The sequence below is a fragment of the Pelophylax lessonae genome (assembly GCF_965119305.1).
Source record: "Pelophylax lessonae genome assembly, chromosome: 10".
Taxonomy (NCBI): Eukaryota; Metazoa; Chordata; class Amphibia; order Anura; family Ranidae; genus Pelophylax; species Pelophylax lessonae.
In genome coordinates this window covers 111946832-111967894 of record NC_138777.1, presented here as the reverse complement: position 1 = coordinate 111967894, position 21063 = coordinate 111946832, and the positions used below count along the sequence as shown (strand labels likewise).

Here is a 21063-nt window from a genome sequence, read left to right as displayed (position 1 = left end):
ACTGGTGGACACTATTGGGACTACACTGATAATCAGGACACTGATAATCTACGCCCTGATAATCAGTGTAGATATCCCTTTTACACAAGCCAATTATCGGCTCTCCTCTCCTCACAATAACAGCATGAGTAAATGTTGCCTTAGGCGTTTAGGCGTAATCTCCCTTACCATGTTGTGAGGATGAGGAGTTATGTATAAATCTCCTATAATAATTGTAAATAGATGGATGTAAATATTTATTTTTTAAGATATTGAGTATTGATTTCAAATGGATAAGTATGTTTGAAATGCATGCCTGGGAAACCTAGGAGGGGTCTGCTATTTACACTGATAAACAAACGGTAGTACAGCCCCGTAATTATGTTCCTTTTCCCCAGACATTACGGGGCCAGAAAGTAGTTGATAATTTCCATGACAGGTCATTCCTTTATCTAGCCCTCTACTTCAAAGACTGTCTCTTTAGATATGTAATGAAGTTGGTTGGCTGTCCAAGGATGGACAATTTGGCCCAGGAGAGGACCTAGCATGATTAATCCCCACCCAGAGAGGAGGGCTATCGAGAGGCTGAGTTATGCTAAATATAGGGTACACCAATCAGAATGGTTCTGAGCAAGACGAGATGGGTCTATATTAATATAGCTGAGGAGAGAGATCACTCTCTGGCAAGCAGACTAGGATGAAGATACTGGGGATGGTAAATATAGACTATACCTCTCACACTTAGAATGTATACATGCTTTTTCTCTTCAGTGTTTGAATACACACTGCAGGCACCATGCCTGAAGTGAAAAGGTAAACAAATAGAAGAACATTTTGGCAGAGCAGGTACAACTAAATGTGGTTTAGGGACCATGCTGGGAGAGGGTAAAGCCTAAACAGGGGTAAGGGCAGTGGCGGCTGATGCATGATAATTTTGGAGGGCAGCAAAACCCACAACCCCTGCGGGACAGCTGGCAGGCAAATCCTACAACTAGGCAAAAAAATGGGGGAAAAGGGAAAGGAAGATAATCCCAGGGAGGAAATTCATCGCCCAAAATGTAGAGAGTGGGCGAGAGTATGACACCATGCAAATAATTATACCTTACAGTAATGTAACCGGTGAGCCAAGCAACTAAAGCAATTACTGTTCTTTGTAGTGGCAGTGAATCCCCCAATGGTGTGATAGTAGTAGACTGTACCGAGCGGTGGAGTAGCGGCAGCGGTGGTGGCGTGGAGGTCCTGCGTGAGGCGGAGCGGGAGGCGGGACCGCGTGTGACGTCAACGCGTTTCACGTGACCCAGCACGCTTCGTCACTACTATCACACCATTGGGGGATTCACTGCCACTACTGCGGACCTGCACCTTACACGGCACCAGGATCGCGATGAAACAGTACCCCAGTGATTCATCTGTATTGACGCCGCCTGCACAGCCTTGATGAGACACTTTGACATGGTGAATCCTAAACTTCTTGTTTGGAGTGCTACATATAATCTGACATGTACTTGCTAAATTGACCTTCTCCTCATTTCCTTGGTAAGAGACTCTGTGAATGCATCTCACCTTTGTTGAACTAGAGATACAGTTTTTCAACCAGGAGACTGTCTGGACTATGCTCTCTTTATCTCTCTGGGTTTGAGTTAATTATTCATTACCTCCATACATTACCAGTTCTAAGGAATGAGTAGAGCATTGAGGTCTGAATATTGCTGTACCTACATGTCTGTGAGTGCAGTCTGAAGAATCTCTTCATTACCCTGGAAGTTCTCAGTGTTTCTACACCCTTTTGCCCCTAACACTAGGAGCTGCTGTGCTATACCTCTCTCTGTATTTCATCCAAAAGTGCCACAAGCTAACTGAGTGTGATCCCCCATCAATGGAATGGTGTTTTTTGGCCTTCAAGCTTCAAGAAACTTGAGATTGCTTCATTCATTATAAGACTCTGTTCTTTGGTGGCCCATATTTATATTCACTTTTTTGTCCCCCCCCCCCTCCCCCCTCTGGATTGTATCATTCCCATGATTTTTTCAGTTGATATTTCACTGCCTATTCATTGGTACACCCCCTCTTCACTGTTGGTTACCAACAGGGAGGGATAATACAAGTGTTCTGGAGCAGATTCTAGGTGTGTGGCTGTGGGTGTGGGTTGGTCTGGGTGTGAGGGGGAGCCTTGGAGGATATCCCTGTGTGTTTTTATGAGCTGGGACGCTTTTCCACTGGTTTGCAGTTCATTGGCCCTTGAACATTCAATTTTATTCCATTTGGTGTTATATGTAATTTTTTATCATCTCTACCTCAATAACTACATTTTTTCTAAACTTTTCAATATACCTGTGTTTGAGCCAATTTTTGCAACTTCTTTTGTGTTGGTTTTCAGAAATCCTACAACTACCACCCCCCGGGATGGCCAGCCAGTCCGTCAGTCAGCCGGCAGGCAAATCCACCTCCCCCCTGTCCCGCGGGATGGACGGCCGGACAGCCAGCATTCTTACCTCCTCCTTCCCGGATGGCTGAGTGGCTGTGATTCTCCTCCGGCCGTGCGTCTCCTCCCTCTCCCTGGCCAATGGCTAGTAAAATCGCTTCTCTTTTCAGCCAATCGGGAAAGGGGTCTCAGAACCTGATTCCTGATTAGCTGGGAGGAGAATCAGTGTGATAATAGCGAATATTCATTTGCTATTGTCATACAAAAAAAAAACCCTATTGGAATCCATGCATCCGGCGCCCTGCATGTAGATTAGGGGGCCAGATGCACGGATGGGGGGGGCGGAGCCCCTGTGCCCCCAATGGATGGGCTGCCATTGGGTAAGGGTGAGTTTTGTTGAGTTGACATATATAGAAAATGTACAGAGACTATAGTTTTACCTTTAAACAAATGGCTAGTGTGTAAACAAATGGCTAGTTTAAATTTTGTAATGTCAGCAACAGAATGAGGTCTGATAAAATGCCTGCTTTCAAAAAATGAAGAGGACGACTGGATATGTAGAAGCTTGAAGTAGTTAATGCAATAACTATTTAAGACAAGTCTTTGTTTTAAACATAATCTCCTTTATTGAACTGTACTTTAGTCATTGCAAATCAGATAAAGTCACATTTAAAAAGTAGACCATCCAGTTGCTGACTATATTCATTAGACTTTCCTCTGTGATCTGACAAATCCAATCAAAAGCATTAGTTTTCTTATTCAAGTAAAAAAACAAAAACAAAAAAAATTAAAATAAAAAAAATAAAATAAAAAAAATTATAAAATGGAGTAGACAGCTGCCAATCCATCACATCACAAAAAACACACAAGTAAAAAAAAAATATATATAGCAAGTAAATAATGCAAAATGAAAAAAACAAAAAAAAAAAACAAAATAACACTTCAAGCTCTGAACTATCAATATAATACAATAAGCAACAAAAGACAACATCATTGGAACTGATTATTCTAACACTATAAATTCAGTCAGAAGCTCTAAAGAACACTAGTAAGAAGCAGGACAATAAAATACTGAGCATGAAATACTTTTAATCTCTCCCATTAATATTCATTTCCAGCTGCTTATAATAGCAGCGCCTCATGGCCAAATCATTAGAGTTTTACATCTGGGTTGCAAATGACACTTTGATTGGATGTAATGTTCAAATGGTTTATCCCACTGTGCCTCCGTCAAGTCTTCTGCGGAGAGGAGTCCTGTAGTGCCACCGGCTCACTGTGTGTGCTGGCTCAACGTGTGGTTCTGAAAAGACGAAGAAAGGAGAAATGCATGAGGGGAGCAATAATAGAAAGTGTGCCCATACCCTCCTACTCAGTACCGTTTATGAAGAGCGCTACATAAAAGCCTCTCATTTATTGCAAAAAAAAAAAGGAAAAAAAACATTGAAAAGAAAGGACACAAATGAAGGAAAAAACCCTCGCAAGGAATGGCTGCCAATATGACACAGACTTCTTTGTACTGATGCTGACACGAACACAGATCAGATTTTTTTTTCTTTCCTCGTAGCAGACTAGGTCTGCCACCAGGATTTCAATCTACACAGAGAGGAGGAGAAAAATAAGTAGCAACAGGAAGGGGAGAAAGTCTACCCTGGGGGATTTTTTTTTTCTCTGGCCGCTGCAATGAAAAAAAAAAATCTCTCCATCACCTTCAGGCCGTTTACCGTATTGTATCCTTTGTTCTCTACAACTGAAGACCGTTCCTTTGCCAAGAGAAAAGAAATTGGCAGAGATGTGTGTTTATAACCCTAGAAATGCCTGAGCAGATCCGGCTGAATTCCAAACAGCTCAATGGCAACACATGCTCATTTTGGCAATAACCTTTTCAGTGCCAGAGCCACCAACCAAACAGAGAAGGCAGACAAGGCCACTGGAAGGGAAATCTATGCAGGTTTATATAGTAACACATTGCAGGGCAGTAACCAATAACAACCAGACTTTAATTTACACTCTACGATTTTACAGCTCTTAGCCTTTATAAAAAGTGTCTGTACTGGTGTAATAACCCATAGCAACCAGAGATCAGATTTTAGCAGCATAACCACACTGAAAGTGGATATGGGGTTTCTGTTGCACCCCACTGATGAATACCATTTAGGGTTGCCACCTCATCCCTTTAAACCAGGACAAATATTAATTACACAGGTTCTGAGGCTAATAAATTGCAGATTAGGCACTAAGTGAGTTTAATTACCACCTTAATCAGCCACAGAACCTGTGTAATTAATATGTGTCCTGGTTTAAAGGGATGAGGTGGCAACCTCAATACCATTACGTGTGTGTCTATGTGTGAGAGGCAGAGATTTTATATATTTATTTTTCTTTCATCCTAATTGTTTTAGGTTTTCAATTGCATATGGTAATTTTTCTAGATCATCTAAAAAAAAAAAAAATCTGACTGGTTGCTGTAGGAGTAGAACACATTTGAGCACAAAGTCCCCTGGAGGCTTGCCAATTGGCCCTCAGTGATATGATATAGGGGGGAAATGGCAGCATAACATATCCAGTAACAGAAAATCTGCAGTTCTGTAAGCTTAAAAAAAAAAAAATGTATACATTTAAATGTCTTGGGTTTTTTAGTAGTGCAATCAATAATAATTATGTGCAACGTGCAGTAACTCCTAGCAGACAGTTAGATCATGGTTAACTTAGATTAGCAAAAAAATTGAATTTGATTAGCATCTTTGGATTACTTCACTATGCACATCACTGTAGGACCACAGCTTTACTGAACATAAGCCTACAATCAGTTAACCTCTATTACTGCCAAGGACATATTATTATGCCATGGCTGTACTCTTTAAAATGACAATCGAAGGGTTAAAACAAGCTCAGTTACCAAAGCAGCCGGGAGCTTGTTTGGCCTCTACAATAACTACTGATGGGATCTGGGTCCTGCAAACCTTTCAATTACTTCTCCTAACTTAACATACTGGAATATCCCCCTCCAACCGCTGCTGCCATAGCTTCTGCACTGGATCCGGCATGTGATGTTGCCAGTCTCCTCTTTACCTGTCAATCAGGATGTGAGCAGGAAGATCAGTATACATAACTCCCATGTTAACTAACATTCTTTTAACTGTGAACCTGCAAGTACTAAATCCTAAATCCAAAAAACACGCATTGGCGCACAAAAAAAAAAAAAAAAAAAAGAAGTCTGTCCTTTTTTCCGCAGAAGAGAAATGCATAGGTGTTAACAGGCCCCAGAGAAAGTAATCCTAATCATCTTGTTAGGCATCAGCTAATGGCCATAACATCACACTAGTAAGAATAGGGTCCTGGTTGTCAGGAAACCTCATTTGGGGCAATAAGGGAGCCCCATCCGAAGCATATGTGCAAGAAGCTTTTGATACATGCTCTTAGGGTTTTTTATTTAGTATTATATGTTCATGTCAGGCTCACTTTAAGCCTTTTACACTTATCTGCATGCATAAATTATCTCCTATCTGCCCAAAAGCTGATAAATGACACTTCATCACTGTAATGGCATGTCTGCAATGAAAATTGTCTTGAGGAAATAGTTAACTAATGAACCTTCCATTCAGAGGGCTCTGTCTCATGGGGTGCAATGACCCCATTTAGGAAAACTACTACTTTCCAATGTGTGCTTCATCGACGTGGTGGTGAGCCCAGAAGATTTCTACACATTTACTACTAAAATAACACATACCAATGTTAAATTAGAAGGATTTCCTGGGCAGGCAATTATTGCTAATAACAATGTAAATATTTTAGACGTACATATAAAAAAAAAAAGTTTTAAGATATACTATATATTTTTTATTGTAGAAAAGCTTGGATTCATAGTGAAAAATGTCTGTAAAAGCAATGACTAAACTGAGGTGAACATGCATGCTTGCGCCGTGGTGCTTTGATTACAATCATCATTTAATAGCCAGATTGTCAAAGTCTGTGGGTAGTTTTAAGCTGGATACACACTATCCAACTTTTGTGGTTAGATTTCCTTCAGATTTACCTTTTCTATGTAGTGCTTGGCCATTCCTGATTGCATACAAGTTGAAAGTGTTTAGGTTTGACCTCATATTATATGGTTTTGGTAAGTCTAAAGGAAAAAGTCTTCAGAAAATCTTATAGTGGGTATGGCCCATTAGTGGGGTTGATTTGTCTAAAACTGGAGAGTGAAAAAATCTGGTGCACCTGTGTCTGGTAGCCAATCGGCTTCTAACTTCAGCTTGTTCAGTTATCGTTGACCAAAAAAACTTGGAAGCTTTGCACTCTCCAAGTTCTAGTAAATCAACCACAGAGTGTCAATTCAGCCCACTTCTTTTCACTTCTGGATAAAGCGGGGAAAAATTAGAACCTCTGTTAGGTTTTTCCTTTCATCACTGGAACAAAGTTTAATGCGAAATCTCTAACTAGGATACAAAGTACAAAGTAATAAACAGACAAAGCTATTTCAAAATTCTGAATTCTAACACACAAACCCATCCACAAATCTGCCCCAAGTTACGTCACCAAACCTGGCTCAAAATTCCAACCATACTGTTGGTTCTCCCAAGACCTCCTGCTTTCTAGCTCGCTTGTCACTTCCTCCAATGCTTTGCCTTAGGACTTCTCCAGAGCATGGTTGCCAACTTTTAATACTGTTCATAAATTTACTGATCATTGGCAACCATGCTCTATAGTCTCTCCCATCCTCGAACTTCTAGCCCCAATCTGTTTGACTATCATCCTCTCTGTCTGCTCTTGCTGATAGCCCATCTCTTCATGGAAGCCTAACCTGCCTTTATAAACGGTACTCTTACTTTTTCCATCAGCTCATCCCTAAAGCTGGTTATACAACAGTAGAATCTCATTCAAATTCTCTAGTTTTAAGAATATTTGACTTTCTAATAATTAGGGAGGTCAAATCAGCGTTTCGTATGTAGCGATGGGAGAATTCGAAGTAACAGGATAAACATTTTTTGCATGGTAAAAATACATTTTCAACAGTGAATGTGGTTTTCCGTCAGCAAAGTCCATGCATCCCAAAATGGAATGTTAAAAACAAAATTGTAGTACGTTGGATTAACATTCATCAAGCCATAGATTGTACAAAGAATTTTCATACAAATGTTGGTATGAATGTTTGTATGAATATTCATAAATCTACTAATGTATAGTCAGCTGAGCAGTTAGTACTTTTTGTATCACTTGAATCTTCCTTTTAGATCACAGGTGTCAAACACAAGGCCCGCGGGCCGAATCCGGCCCTCCTGGCCATTTTATGTGGCCCTCGCACCTCTCCTGTAGCTGCAGGAGAGCTCCAGTCCTCCTTCAGACCTTATACTTTCTGCTTTCCAGCAATGCCTCCAGCTTCTTCCCAGCAGCACCACAAGGTAAGGGAGGTGCACTGTGATGAAAGTGAGGGCGGGGGACTCAACTTTTGATGGTGGAGAGGCTCTTAACATCTTATGTAAGGGTAGGGGATGCTCTTGACATCTAGTCTTACAGATACAACCGGCCCTTTTGAGAGCAATCATAATGCTGATGCGGCCCACGATTAAATTGAGTTTGACACCACTGTTTTAGATTGTTAGCTTTCACAAGTAGGGCCCTGTAATCCTGCTTGTATTTATTTGTATTGTCACCATATTGTCTCCCCTCTATTTTGTAAAGAAAACCATTTGTGCTATATAAATGTAAAATATAGTAATAATGCTTATTATACCATATAGGTGTTTTTGCTGTGATTAGTTTACTATAAATTAGCATCACCATAGACGTTTTCTCTATTCTACACTCTCCTGTATGCTTCTTGCCATCCTCCAACCCTTACAGTATGGAAGGTATTAGAATGATAGCACTGTACAATGTATCAGAACCTGTACTATATGCCCCTGAAAGTCTGCACTTTCACCTGCTGCTTCTTCTCATTCGAAAAATCTTCTCTTAAGGGTGCTGAAACTAATGCTTGTCATTTTCGCTTGTTTTTCATTTGTGAACAGGTCCGTTTGTCAGCAGATCTCTTGTAAATGACAAAAAAGACAAGAAGCTACTGCACATGAGCACTCAGATAGTGGTTATCTGACAGCCTCTACTCTATGGGGTAATGTTAACTGCTTTTCTGTCAAAAGTCATTTTCAGGGGGTTATAATGAAAAATGATTTATATTCCAATTATATGCATTATGTAGAATTACTTTGCAGAGTTTTTAAAAAGACTGTGGAGAAGGCAGCTGTTATGACCTCTTCTAATGCCTAGCAGTCAGCTACTATATACAGGCGACAGTACAGTCCCTCCCATGCTCAACCTGTTTTTACGGGATTGCAAGAATTTTACAGAAAAGCTGAAAGCACCCTTTAGTCCAGATGCGTATTCATTATCATATAATGCAAATGTATTTTAAAATTCTGCTAAATTAGCTTCCTTAATGAGAAGGACAGTACAAGGGGACCTGAGCATGCGATGATGCCCATGTGTGGTCTAATGAGCCAAAAGGAGACACACAATGTTTCAGGGATATTGAATTGAATAGGAGGTGGCAAAACCTTTACTATGCAATGTGTCAAAGATGTGTAAAAAATAGGTGTAGCTGAAGAAAATATTTTGGCACGTACATTGGTTTATATATAGAATATGTATTGTTCACTATGTATTTAGCTGTTTATCTAAAATTCCACTTTGATGGAAGAGATTTCAAAGGACACAGATATCAAAATATATGTAAAGCAATAACTTTTTTTTCCGTTATTGCGGACAGAGTAGGAAAGGATGAGGCATACCTGAAAATTTTTGTTGGGTGGCGGTGAAAAATGAATTAAGTGGAGTGAGAAAAATTTATAGGTTCTCAATTACACTTGTGGTTGGGGGGGGGGGCAGTAAAAAATAAGCAATTGAGCAATGCCCTCTTTCCAATCACCCCCTCTCTTAAACGCAAAGGGCAGTGGACAGGGGTTTACATATGCTGTGGCTGCACAGCAAAATGTATCCCCACTGTCCCAGCTGGTGGTCAGTACCACCTGCCAAATGTGACCCATTCAACCAAATGGGGCTGCAAGGTAGGGTTGCAGTGTTAAGAGTATGAAGGGTTGCAGGTTTTTAAGGGTTAAAGGAAGAAGCAAGGAGGCAAACAAATGCCTCCTTTATGACTGTCTTTTGCCCTCTGAAGAGCGGGGTTACCTTGAATCACTCTTTAGGGGGCAACACAAGCGTAAACAAGCCCTAAGAGAGGATTTTCTTCACTTTAGAGAGATTTCTCCTCTCGTCCTGTTGTGCACATGGTACAAGAAATGGAGAAAAGCTTTCCAATGCAACACAGACAGGGAAAAGAAACAACATCATTCAATCATTACCTAATTTATTAAAAACTAAAACAAAAGTTCTGGCTTTACTTTCTATACTTTAATACCAAAACTATTCTTAAGCTTTATATCTACTGTATAGCCAAAACTTTTTTCTATTTTTGTCTGACCTACTTGGGAAATTTTCCTTTACCTCTTTTCTTGGGCACACAACAAAAAGTAAGATAAATATCTCCATGGCAAAAAAAGGGGATTTTATCCCAAGCTAGTCATACACTGATCAAAATTCAGCCAGTTCCTTCTTTTGAAGAGAAATGTTGGAAAATATTCCTTGTTCATCGGCTGCAGGCGCTGATCAGTGTATTCTGACAGCGGCAGGTTTTGCTATCAGAATATAATATCCCGGCGGGGGTGGGGGGGGGGGGGTTGGGGATATCTTCACTCATTGTGCCGAGTCAGACCTGTCAGAGCCCCGCTCTCCTCTATGGGGAGATCGGATGAAAACAGACCACCATACCCATCCAATCCGATCCCCCAGATGGATGGAAAATAGGGTTACCATCCGTCTGGATTTTCACAGACAGGACTGGATCGGATAGAAGCGGGTGTCAGCAGACATGTCACTGCTGACTTCCGCTGCCCCATAGGGGTGAATGGAACGTCTGATCAGGTCTACCTGAAAAACTGGCAGGTGGGAGAAAGCCCATCTGAAAAGGCCCTAAAGGATAAGTTCACCTTTGGGAACATGTTACAGGTTTCACCTGCGATCTGCTGAACACACATCAAATGAAGATCAGCAAAATCCTATTAACTCTAATCGAGCAGTACACATGACAGTTCAAAGGCTTCATTTGAACCTGCAAACACTGTTCTGAGTTTGAAATCAGTTGTGTGCATTTAAAAAGAAAATGCAGGGCTTGACTAGAACACTTATATGTATGAAGCCAGAGGCTCATCCAAAATGTACTTTAAGGGTTGATTTACATGAATGCATCCAGTTAATGTAAACTCGTAACTTCAATGCGTGGTAACACACATAACATGCCTTACTGTTTTGCCATGAATTTTGAATGGCATTCAAATGCACAATGGGCAACACACCTGCTTTGGTGCATGGTGCAATACACAGTAGTTAGTTGAGGTGCGTTAACGAAAAATAGTCACGTACGATTTTTAGCACATTAGTTTGCCTTTCATTTCAATGGTCTGCCTTAACACAATGCACAATAACACACAGCAAAATGTAAATGAGCCCCATATACTGCAATAACAATGTAACATATGTACTCCCTTAGAATACACAACACTATCGCTTTAAGATTACAATTTAAAACCAGTACATAAAATGGAATTATGTGCCTCAATATAAAATGCATGGTTCATGTGCAGGCATGAATAGAGAGGCTATTCAGTGTAGAAAAAGGAACGAAATGGCATATAAATTAAGATATTTAGCAAAAAAACACATTTTCCTGACGTGAAACAATAAGGAAAGAATGAAAGCAAATTTGTAACCTGAACTTTTAGCAAAGACCAGTTATGCAAGACTAATCCATACTCATTTATCTGATGTCATTTAAAAGATAATGTACAATCAACATGGGATGGGGAAGACACAGACTGCAAGCTAAAGACAGCATCTGAAATCTATGTGGCTGCAGCATTGATTGTACCAGGCAGGTCAATAACAGAATGGTATGTGGCTCTAAATCTGATAATGAAGTGCTCAATGGGAACTCTACTCTCCAGAACATTACAGAAGCAAGGCATGCTCATCTAAACATGCCTGGCATTTATTATATTGTTAATTTATCAGGCTCACGCTAGACCCCCAAAAGAGGTCAATAGCTTTATGTTTACATATCATTTTCAGCATAAGGTCACTTTTTTTGTGCATAGACAACAATAACCATAAGGCAATAACTGGCCTAAATTAAAGGTGGACATAATACTTAAGACATCTAGATGTGGGTCTCAAAGAAAAAGATGGGCCATTAAAATAGCGAGTTGGATTTTAAGTAGAAAAGGAAGGACACTATAGAAAGTAAAAAAAAAAAAAAAAAAATTATATATATATATATATATATATATATATATATATATATATATAGGGTGGGGGCAGACTTGATGTATCATTTTGTCTTTTCTCTAGCATTACTCTTCCATGTTTCTTCATAAGGTCAGTGATACGTGAAGTAGGATGGGTAAAGTCGACAAAGATAGCAGTTGCTTAATGGTGAGATTGCAAACATGGGGTAACAGCGATGGCAACAAAATTGGGCTTATTCTATCTGACAATACACATAGCCTGATGCACAAACAACAGACTTTTTGTTCCATTAGAGTGTCTTATCTTGTCATTCCTACTCTTTTTTTGAGTGGCTATAAATGGCTAGGAAAGAAAAAAAATGATGTTTCTTAATCTAAATATAATTGTCATTCATGTACACAAAGACATTTTATAGATTATCTAAAATTCAACCACTAGGAAACAGTGACATTCTTGAGGCATAAGGCTCATCATGTCAGTTTAAATTCTTTAAATAATTAGGTCAATCCACAAAAAGCTCTTGTAGCCTTCTTTATTTGTTAATATACTTATAGTTTTCATATTTATCAGAATAAAAATTGAAATTTAGGTTGAAGTTCTATGCGGGAAGATAGGGTTTTCATAGATCAATCTACAGTTCTACAGTGGTAAGAAAATGACAGCTTCCAAAAAGAGGCATCAGATCTCCCCTTTATAGCTTAGTAACTATGAGTCTCCTGGCTTTACAATCTCTGTTGTATGGACAAACTGACTACTACTAAGGCAAGCCATACATTATTCATTTTCTTTATTTCAACCTGTGGTTTATTACTGCACTATACTAATTCTTTCCATATACCTAGAATTATTAAAAGTACAGGGTGCCATGGCTAAAATCTAAGATCAAAGATCATTATGCCAAGCACCCATGACATACTGCCATTCCATGTATTAAAAACACATTCTGAAATCTGACCATTCAAAACATAGACTAATGGTGTTTATGCTGAAGTGACCCTGCTACTACCATTCAGTGATTCAAAGTTTAGCCCTTTTTAACCAGATGCCAAATCTATCAATATGATTGATATTTTCATTAAAAAAAAAAACAATTTTATTGATAGAAAAATAACACAAAAACAACATGGAAACATGGACAGGCACAGGGGGAGGGTGCTTGAACACCTGCCCCTTTGCCCCTTGATCCCCAAAGTGCCCTTTTGTCAAGGCAGACATCCCAAGTCTCTGGCGAGGTGCGGAAATCTCCCGCATTTGGGCTGAGGCTCCCTGATACCCACAAGTGCCATGCGATGTCCCGGTTGCCCGGCTGTCAGTGTGTGCCAGAGTCTGGCTCTGGCTCCATCCTGTCACAGGCAGAGTGATATCAAATGCACTCCGCCTGTGAGAGGAGAGATACAGGAAGCATTGTCTCTTCATGCTTCCTCCAGCATTGCTCCTCATACTCCAGCATTGATGTGTCTCAGAAGAGCCAGCATTTCCCACCAGCAGTACCAGCCAGCATTTCCCACCAGCAGTACCCGCCAGCAGTACCTCCCCAGCAGTACCAGCAGTACCTTCTTTATTATTTTGTATAACAGAGAAGAAAGTCTTCAGGTTGGCACAACTTAAGACACAAAATATTTTTATTTTACATTTTAAACTGTTCTGTTTCTTTTTCAAAATCTGCATTACAGCATTTTTCTGCCCTATCACTACAGAATCATCTGTATCAATACGCCTATCAGGAAGGAATGCATCACGACACATTGCTGTATTGATATTTTGAGCACAGCCCTGTTTAAGCCCTGTTCCATGTGCCCCTTTTATACTTTAAGCACCTGCCCCTCCAAAGGTCTCTGCACGGCCTTGAACATGGATGTAGGCTCTGGTATCTTGAGGCTAAAATGCTAATGAAATGTATGTTTCCCTGACTCTTTCAAACAGTGGAGTGATATGACCTGCAGTTCGCTGTTTTTTATCAAGAACATCATCTGTAACTTTGCATTTCCCCCTTGTGTGTATGTGAGTGTTCTTTGCATGCCCTGGCTTTCCTTAAAGGTTTAGTTCACATATACAAAAAAAAAAACACCTATGCAGGTCAGGGGTGTCAATAGATAAAACTGTAGCAGAATATGTGTACATTGTATAAATAAATACAATAAGTACAAATATCATGTACAGGTAGCAAAAACTGCTGAATACTTTATTTTAGAAATACTAATGGTTTTGATTCCTGGCCTCAAAAAGGCTAACCGTAACAGAAAAATTTAAATGTATTCAACGCAGTTATATTTTTTTTCTTTCTGATGGTTGAATGAAAACCATGTTTGCTGCCCCTTGCAGTCAGATGCGCTTATTTTTAAAGCAGTTTGACCGTCATCCAAGAGTCTAAGACTAACAGATGGCCTGTCTTAAAGCCTCATATGTTCACTAGTTTGCACTTCTGACAAACAGTAAATGTACTCAAGAGTGTGCCATAAACAGAGCTCCATGAATATTCTGGTGCTATTCTGTAAAAGCACTTCATTAGAACTAATAAGCAACGCTTCAGATAAAGCAGGTGTACTTCTGGCTGTTCTTTCATTCCAGGTACAATTTAAAAAAACATATGGTATATCTGCACCTTTCAACTAGTTCACTTTTCCTGTTACGTGGCATGTTTACAGTACACTGTCTGCATTAGCGGTTTGCTTCACAGTTGCTAACACCATTACATGCTCGATACAGCATGACCAAGGGTCTCAAACATTTCATTGTTACAGATTACCCTCTGTGTTCTTAATAGGGATTGAGGAATTGCATTGTTCTAGATTACAATTAAGAGTTTGTGTGCATTAACGTGTAAAGTCAGTCTGTCGTTTAATTGTGTCATTGTTCCATAAAACATCTAAGTAGCCCCTTTGGCACTGTGCTGCCATTTGCAGCATGTTCCAATGGATGTTCTTGCCTGCAGTCTCAATGCCTTACCTAGTAAGAGGATGGTCAGATAATATGATTAGATATGTCATCTTTCTATAACAGATATATCTAAACTTAAAAAGATAACCTTAAATAATAATTATCCGCAGTTGTGTATTGGCATTAGGGTCTGTGCACGGGAGATTATGTTACCCTGCCTGAATTTGGCTGCAGTCTGTCCAGCTGGAATGGACTTACTAGCCGTTGCCTTTAGGAGTCAATGAACCATATGGCAGGCCCAGAATGAACACGGGTACTAGCATTTTTACTCAGCACAATGAATGCATCAGGATATGACATGATCCTGCAAAAGCCTGTGGTAAAGTACTACAAATAGCCTTTAGAGAAAGGCTGGAACATGAATATAGTGTATGAAAACCCTAAGCACTGGCCATGAAAGAACTGTTGGCAGAATAATGAAGCACTGCAATCCCAAGAAAAAGTGTTTTGGAGAGATATCAGTTTGGACGCACCCAGGGTCAGACGCTGGATGTAGAGACAAAATTCTGACTGAGCGGAAGCTGAAAACCAAAGACTGTGATTAAAGACATCAAAGAACTCATGGTTAGAGATAAAATAGTTTTCAGCATTACCAAACCTACTTTGAAAGAAAAACTACCAAGTGATCCTGATCTAACATTAGACAAAGCTGTATCAATCTGCAAAATCAAAATGACTATTAAAGCAAAGGTTGACGCTCGGGGTGCTGGCACACCTGAGAGGCCACTATGAGCTGTGTAAACAAAATCATACAATCTGCAAAGACAATCATCCTTGCAGGCAAAAAACAGGACTTACAGACATCTAAAGCTGGCCTTATAAGAGTAGAATTTTGATTGAAAAAAAAAAATAATAATTTTCTGGAACATTCACTCAATTTTCTTTTAATTGGTGGGGTCAAATTTTCAACCATTGTGGCAAAATGAACTCAAAGTAGCAGGATGGAAAATCTTCTTAAAAGAAATTCCAAACAGTAAATGTATTTTTTTGCTAGGGAAACTATATTAATTCTAAAATGAAATGTTGAAGTACTTTCAAACAAAATTCGGGAAAGCGTTTGTTACCCCAAAAACATAAGGATCCTGTTCCTTTAAAGCATGCTATGCAGCACAGTGCTTGTGCTGTGTAATTTGGCATCCCGTATCACCTAAAAAAAACCTGGCTAATCCTGCCAGTTTCCTCCCTTCCCTCTGTTAACTGACCATGGTATATCATTGCTGCTGAGCCTTGACAACCGTGGTAAGTTTACGTGCCGTCGTCATTAAAAGCTCTCTGTCCTCCTCTCTGCTCCTCTCCCCCCTCCCTCCCTGCCTGTCTGCTCCTGTGTCAGAGCCCAACCCCTCTCCTCTCCTACTGCTTTTAAAACTTTTCTTGTCCTATATAATCCTCTGTGTAGCCTGATTATAAGTGCTCATGTTTCTGTGTTTTATAAAAAAAAATTGCCGCCTTTACCGTATTTCAAAGCGGCTCCCAGCAATCACGTGACCGGCCAGCTCTCTCTCTCCTCTCGCCCTGCCTAACATCAGCAAGGGAATCTCTGCCCCACCCCTTGCATCTGTCAGATTGGGAGAAGAGAGCTGGCCGATCAGGTGATTGCCAGGAGCCGCTCTGAAATACGGTAAAGGCGGCATTTTTTTAATACAACACAGAGACAGGAGCACTTGTAATTAGGCTACACCGAGGATTATATAAAGTTGTATAAGTTGGTTAACCACTTTTAAGTCAATGATCTAGTGTACCAATGAAAGTTTTCGCATAAGCATCTGTATTAAAACCTACCAGTGTATAGCCAGCTTAAAGCACAAAATCAACAAGCGCAAACCATGTGAAAAAAAGGCAGACTAATACTCTGTCCACACTATAATAAAGCAACATGCCATCAATGTGGCATAAAGAATAATTTTGCAAAGTGTTGTAGTACCCGAAAAACTATGGTGTATAACCAGCCTGCCAGAGTTTTAAAGCAAGCTAGATGGTACACAGCCTCAGATATTGACTGCTATGTGAAAGCAGCTGTTACTAAGACTGTAATAGTACTTGAAAAGAAAGGAATATCCATATATAGCGTTTCATCTTGTATCCAACCATTACATTTAAATTAGTATGGACAGAAATTGTAAAAGATTTGAAGCGCTTCCCATTGTATTGCTTCTAGTTCACCTTTCAGAGAATCATGAAGCATTTACCGTATGTCTCACAGCTGCCCCTGTAAAACTACAAGTCCCAGCACGCCATTTAGTATGCATATTGTGTCTGAAAAACTACAAGTTCCTGTATCATGTTTGTGCATATCTACTTCACCTACTGCCAGGCCTAAAGTCAAAGTATATACTTTAAGCCTGGTACACACTGAGGTTTTTCCGTTACACCCAGAGGGTCAGATCAGATCTCCCCCCAAGCTATACCCCCCCCCCCAGAACACTCCGATCAGGAGTTGGTAGGCTGCTGGTTTTCCAGCATGCTTGGCCGGCTTCTTCTGTTGGACCGGATGCTATAAACATGGTCCGAATGTCAGCCATTATTTTATTGAGCCGGCTGACGTCATCTGGCATTCCGCCCATGTGTGCAGCCACTTAGTAGCATTAGCATTACAAGCATATCTTCATTATTTGAGCAAGTTCCAGCATTCCTAATTCCTGCACCACAATCCATGAGCAAACGCTTGCAGAATTCACATTATAGTACCCAAGAAATATACACTGGCCAGCCATACCTTTATGATCACCCACCTAATATTAGGTAGGTCCCACTTTTGCCACAAAAACATCCCTGGCCCGTCGAGGCATGGATGCCATTAGACCTCTTAGGGTATGCTGTGATATCCGGCACCAAGCCATCAGCAGCAGACACTTTAAGCCCTGTAAGTTGTAAGGTTGGGCCTCCATGCACAGATGCTCAATTGGATTGAGATCTGGAAAATTTGAAGGCCAAGCCAGCACCTCGAACATGTTTTTGTAGTGTGGCAGGGCGCATTATCCTGCTGAAAGAGGCCACTGCCATCAGGGAATACTATTTCCATGAAAGGGAGTATTTGGTCAGCAACAATGTTTAGGTAGGCGATATGTGTCAAGTAACATCCACATGAATGGCAGGACCCATGATTTCCCAGCAGAACATTGCCCAAAGCATCACATTGCCGCTGCAGACTTGTTTTCTTCCCATACAGCACCCTGGTGCCATCTCCTCCCCAAGTAAACGATGTACACACACCCAGCCATCAAAACGATGTAAAAGAAAAAAAAAATATATATATTAATAATCAGACCAGGCTACCATCTTTCATTGCTCCATGGTCCAGTTCTGATGCTCACATGCCCATTGTAGGTGCTTTGGGCTGTGGGCACAGGTCAGCCTAGGCACCCTGACTGGGCTGCAGCATTGCAGTCCCATACACAACAAACAGCGGTGCCCATTTTTTCTGATTTCAACACATCAACTTTAGTGACAACATGTTTACATTCCACCAAATTCCAGATGCCATTGTAACGAGATAATAAAATGTTATTCACCTAGCCTGTCAGCGGCCATAACGTTTTGACTGATCAGTGTAAAGTTTATTTGTAATAAATAATTTTAGTTCATCAGAGCATTATTACCGGTATTTATTTTTTCCCCAACTAAACTTTTTTTTATTTCTATATTTCTATTTCTTATAAAGAATAAAAATAAAAAACAGTATATGACCAGTACAAAATATGTCAAATTATTTGCTTTAACATATAGATCATGCATTGCTGAGGTTTTTTTTAACTTCCTCTGGATCAACTGTGGGTATAGGATTGTGTATATGGGATTGTATGGTTGGGTTTTCTTTTTTGTTTTTTTATTGGTTAAGCTAGATGGACTTATGTCTTTTTTCAACCTAACTATGTAAATCAAAAATCTGAAATAATTTCCGAATGGCTCCTGCCCATCTTAAACAAGGTGGCATGTTTATGTGAAAAAGATCTGACTCTCCCTTCAATGCGTTTGACAGACTGTGTCTGTTAAACACAAAACCTGTGGAACTGCTAGTAAGTTAGATCATGGAATACATTGCTTTACGTTCAGCTGGAAAAATGGGTAAACAGGCATGAACTGTCAGTAAATAATCCCTACTGTGTTCAGAAATGCATTAAATGTAAAGTGAAATGGCCTGTCAGAATGATTATGCGTCTCTGACCTCATTCGCTTTACCACATCTCTGCTTTCTGAGAATGGCTCCTCTCAGCTGGTGACCAAGTAGTGCTCCAATGCTGAGCAATGGCAGACCTTAAAAGCTTTCCTATGCCAGGCCTTACTTCAGATATTGACAGTATGTTATATAAAATATAGCATATAGAGGACAAAGCATTCCTTTTGTTAAATAGTAATATACTGTAAATGAGGAATGTTGTTTTTTTCTTTTTTATAGATTCGGTTAATACCGATCCTGTAGTGGATAATGGTTTACCCCTGCCCTCCTCGACCACAAACATAAGAAGCAACTGGAGAAATGTATAAAAGACAATCTGTACCAATATAAATAATATGTTACTATTACACTTACGATTAGATAGTGGAAGTTGATTTACCCCATGACCAAGTCTAAAGCAGACCATACACTGATGGAAATTCAGCCGTTTTCCCCTGGACCCGCAAAAACCTTGATCAGTGTGTGGCCTCCCCTGCTCAACAGAATTCGAATATTTGATCAACTTCTGTCAAAGGCCCAATTTTCTGAGATCAGCAGCTGCAGCCACTGATCAGTGTATTATGGCAGGGTTGGGGACAGGTGAGGAGGATTCTTCCATCCACCTCGTTTGTGTGAATGAAAGTTTTTTCTTCTTCAACTCACCGGCTGAATGAAGCAATATCTAACTGTGCAGACCCAGATCACATGCTCCATGGCTACAAAGAGTATTGTGGGTGCTTCACGTCATTAGAGGCTGTGAAGAATTTGGCCTCTTTCACACGGGCGCACCGCCCGACGGAGTCCGTTCTGCTCAGCGGGGTATCGATCTGCCGATCCCTGCTGAGCAGGTGGATGACAGCTCCGTCTCCGCTCTGTGTGCAGAGATGGAGCTGTCAGATCCCCGCTGTCCTCTATGGGGAGATCGGATGAAAACGGACCACCTGTCTGTTCTCATCCGATCCGATCCTCCAGACGGAAGGAAAATAGGGTTTCCATCCGTTTGGATTTCATGGACAGGATCAGATCGGAGAGCAGCGGGTGTCAGCGGACATGTCACCGCTGACATCTGCTGCCCCATAGTGATGCATGAAGCATCCGATCAGGTCCACCTGAACAACTGACAGGCGGATCGGATCAGATCGCCCGTGTGAAAGAGGCCTTTGTTCTTTTCAGACAAACTGCCTGATAAAGTTGAGGTTGAACTGAAAAAAAAAAAAACAGTGTAGAAATCTAAGCTTGCATTATTAAAAGTATATATGACAGCAATATAAAAATATTGGTCAATATACACATTGGAATAATATCTGTATTAATTAACATGCATTGATAACATTAACAAAAAGCTGATCTTTTTCACACGTTCAGCTAGAAAAATATTAGAAAAAAAACTTTTTTACAGCTTATTTACAACAATCAGTGCTAGAGCTACAAAAGAAATGGCCCTTTCACACCAAGCCAGTGTGCAAACACATTAACCGCTTGCCGACCGCCCCCACAGTATATTTACTGCGGCAGTCAGCCCCTCCTGGGCAAAGCGACGTAGTACCCGAGGCGCGCTCCCGCCCCTGCTCGTTCACGAGCATCCCCGCGTGAGTGACCAGCACCTCCGATGTCCGCCGGTCACTTGCGATCTCCCGCTGGAGAGGGAGAAAGGCAGGCGGCTGATGTAAACAAAGCCACCTGTCATTCTCCCTGGTGTAACTGCAGAGATCGTACGATCCTGCTATGTAGGATCATATGTCTCTGTGGTTACATTACAAGCCTTGTCCCTTTACAGTTAGAATCACGCCACTAGGGACACACTTAACCCCTTGATCACTAATAAAGTTAACCCCTTCCCTGCCAGTGTAATTTTTACAGTAACAGTGCATATGTATAGCACTGATTACTGTAGTAATGTCACTGGTACCCCCAAAAGTGTCAAAAATGTTAGTCAGGAGTCCGATCTGTCCCCCGCAATGTCGCAGTCGCACAAAAAAAAAAATTGCAGATCGCCGCCATTACTAGTTAAAATAATAAACAATAAAAATGACAGAAATCTTTCCCTTAGTTAGTAAACGCAATAACTTTTGCGCAAACCAATCAAAATCCGCTTATTGCAATTTTTTTTTACCAAAAATATGTAGCAGAAAACAAATTGGCCTAAAATGTTAAAAAATTTTAATTTTTAAATTTTTTTTTGGGGGGGGGGGGGTGAATTTCATATAAATGTAAAAAATAT

The 21063-nt window shown here is 40.4% G+C and overlaps 1 protein-coding gene across 1 annotated transcript in view; it reads right to left on the bottom strand.

The window, feature by feature from the left end:
* Window positions 1-3026: 3026 nt before the first annotated feature.
* Window positions 3027-21063, bottom strand: part of ZNF423 (zinc finger protein 423) — a 394330-nt gene continuing 376293 nt past the window's right edge. Inside the window, exon 8 of the mRNA XM_082271171.1 lies at window positions 3027-3701. Within this exon, the coding sequence (XP_082127297.1) occupies window positions 3672-3701 (30 nt within the window). The 3' untranslated portion in view covers window positions 3027-3671. The remainder of the gene's footprint in view (window positions 3702-21063) is intronic.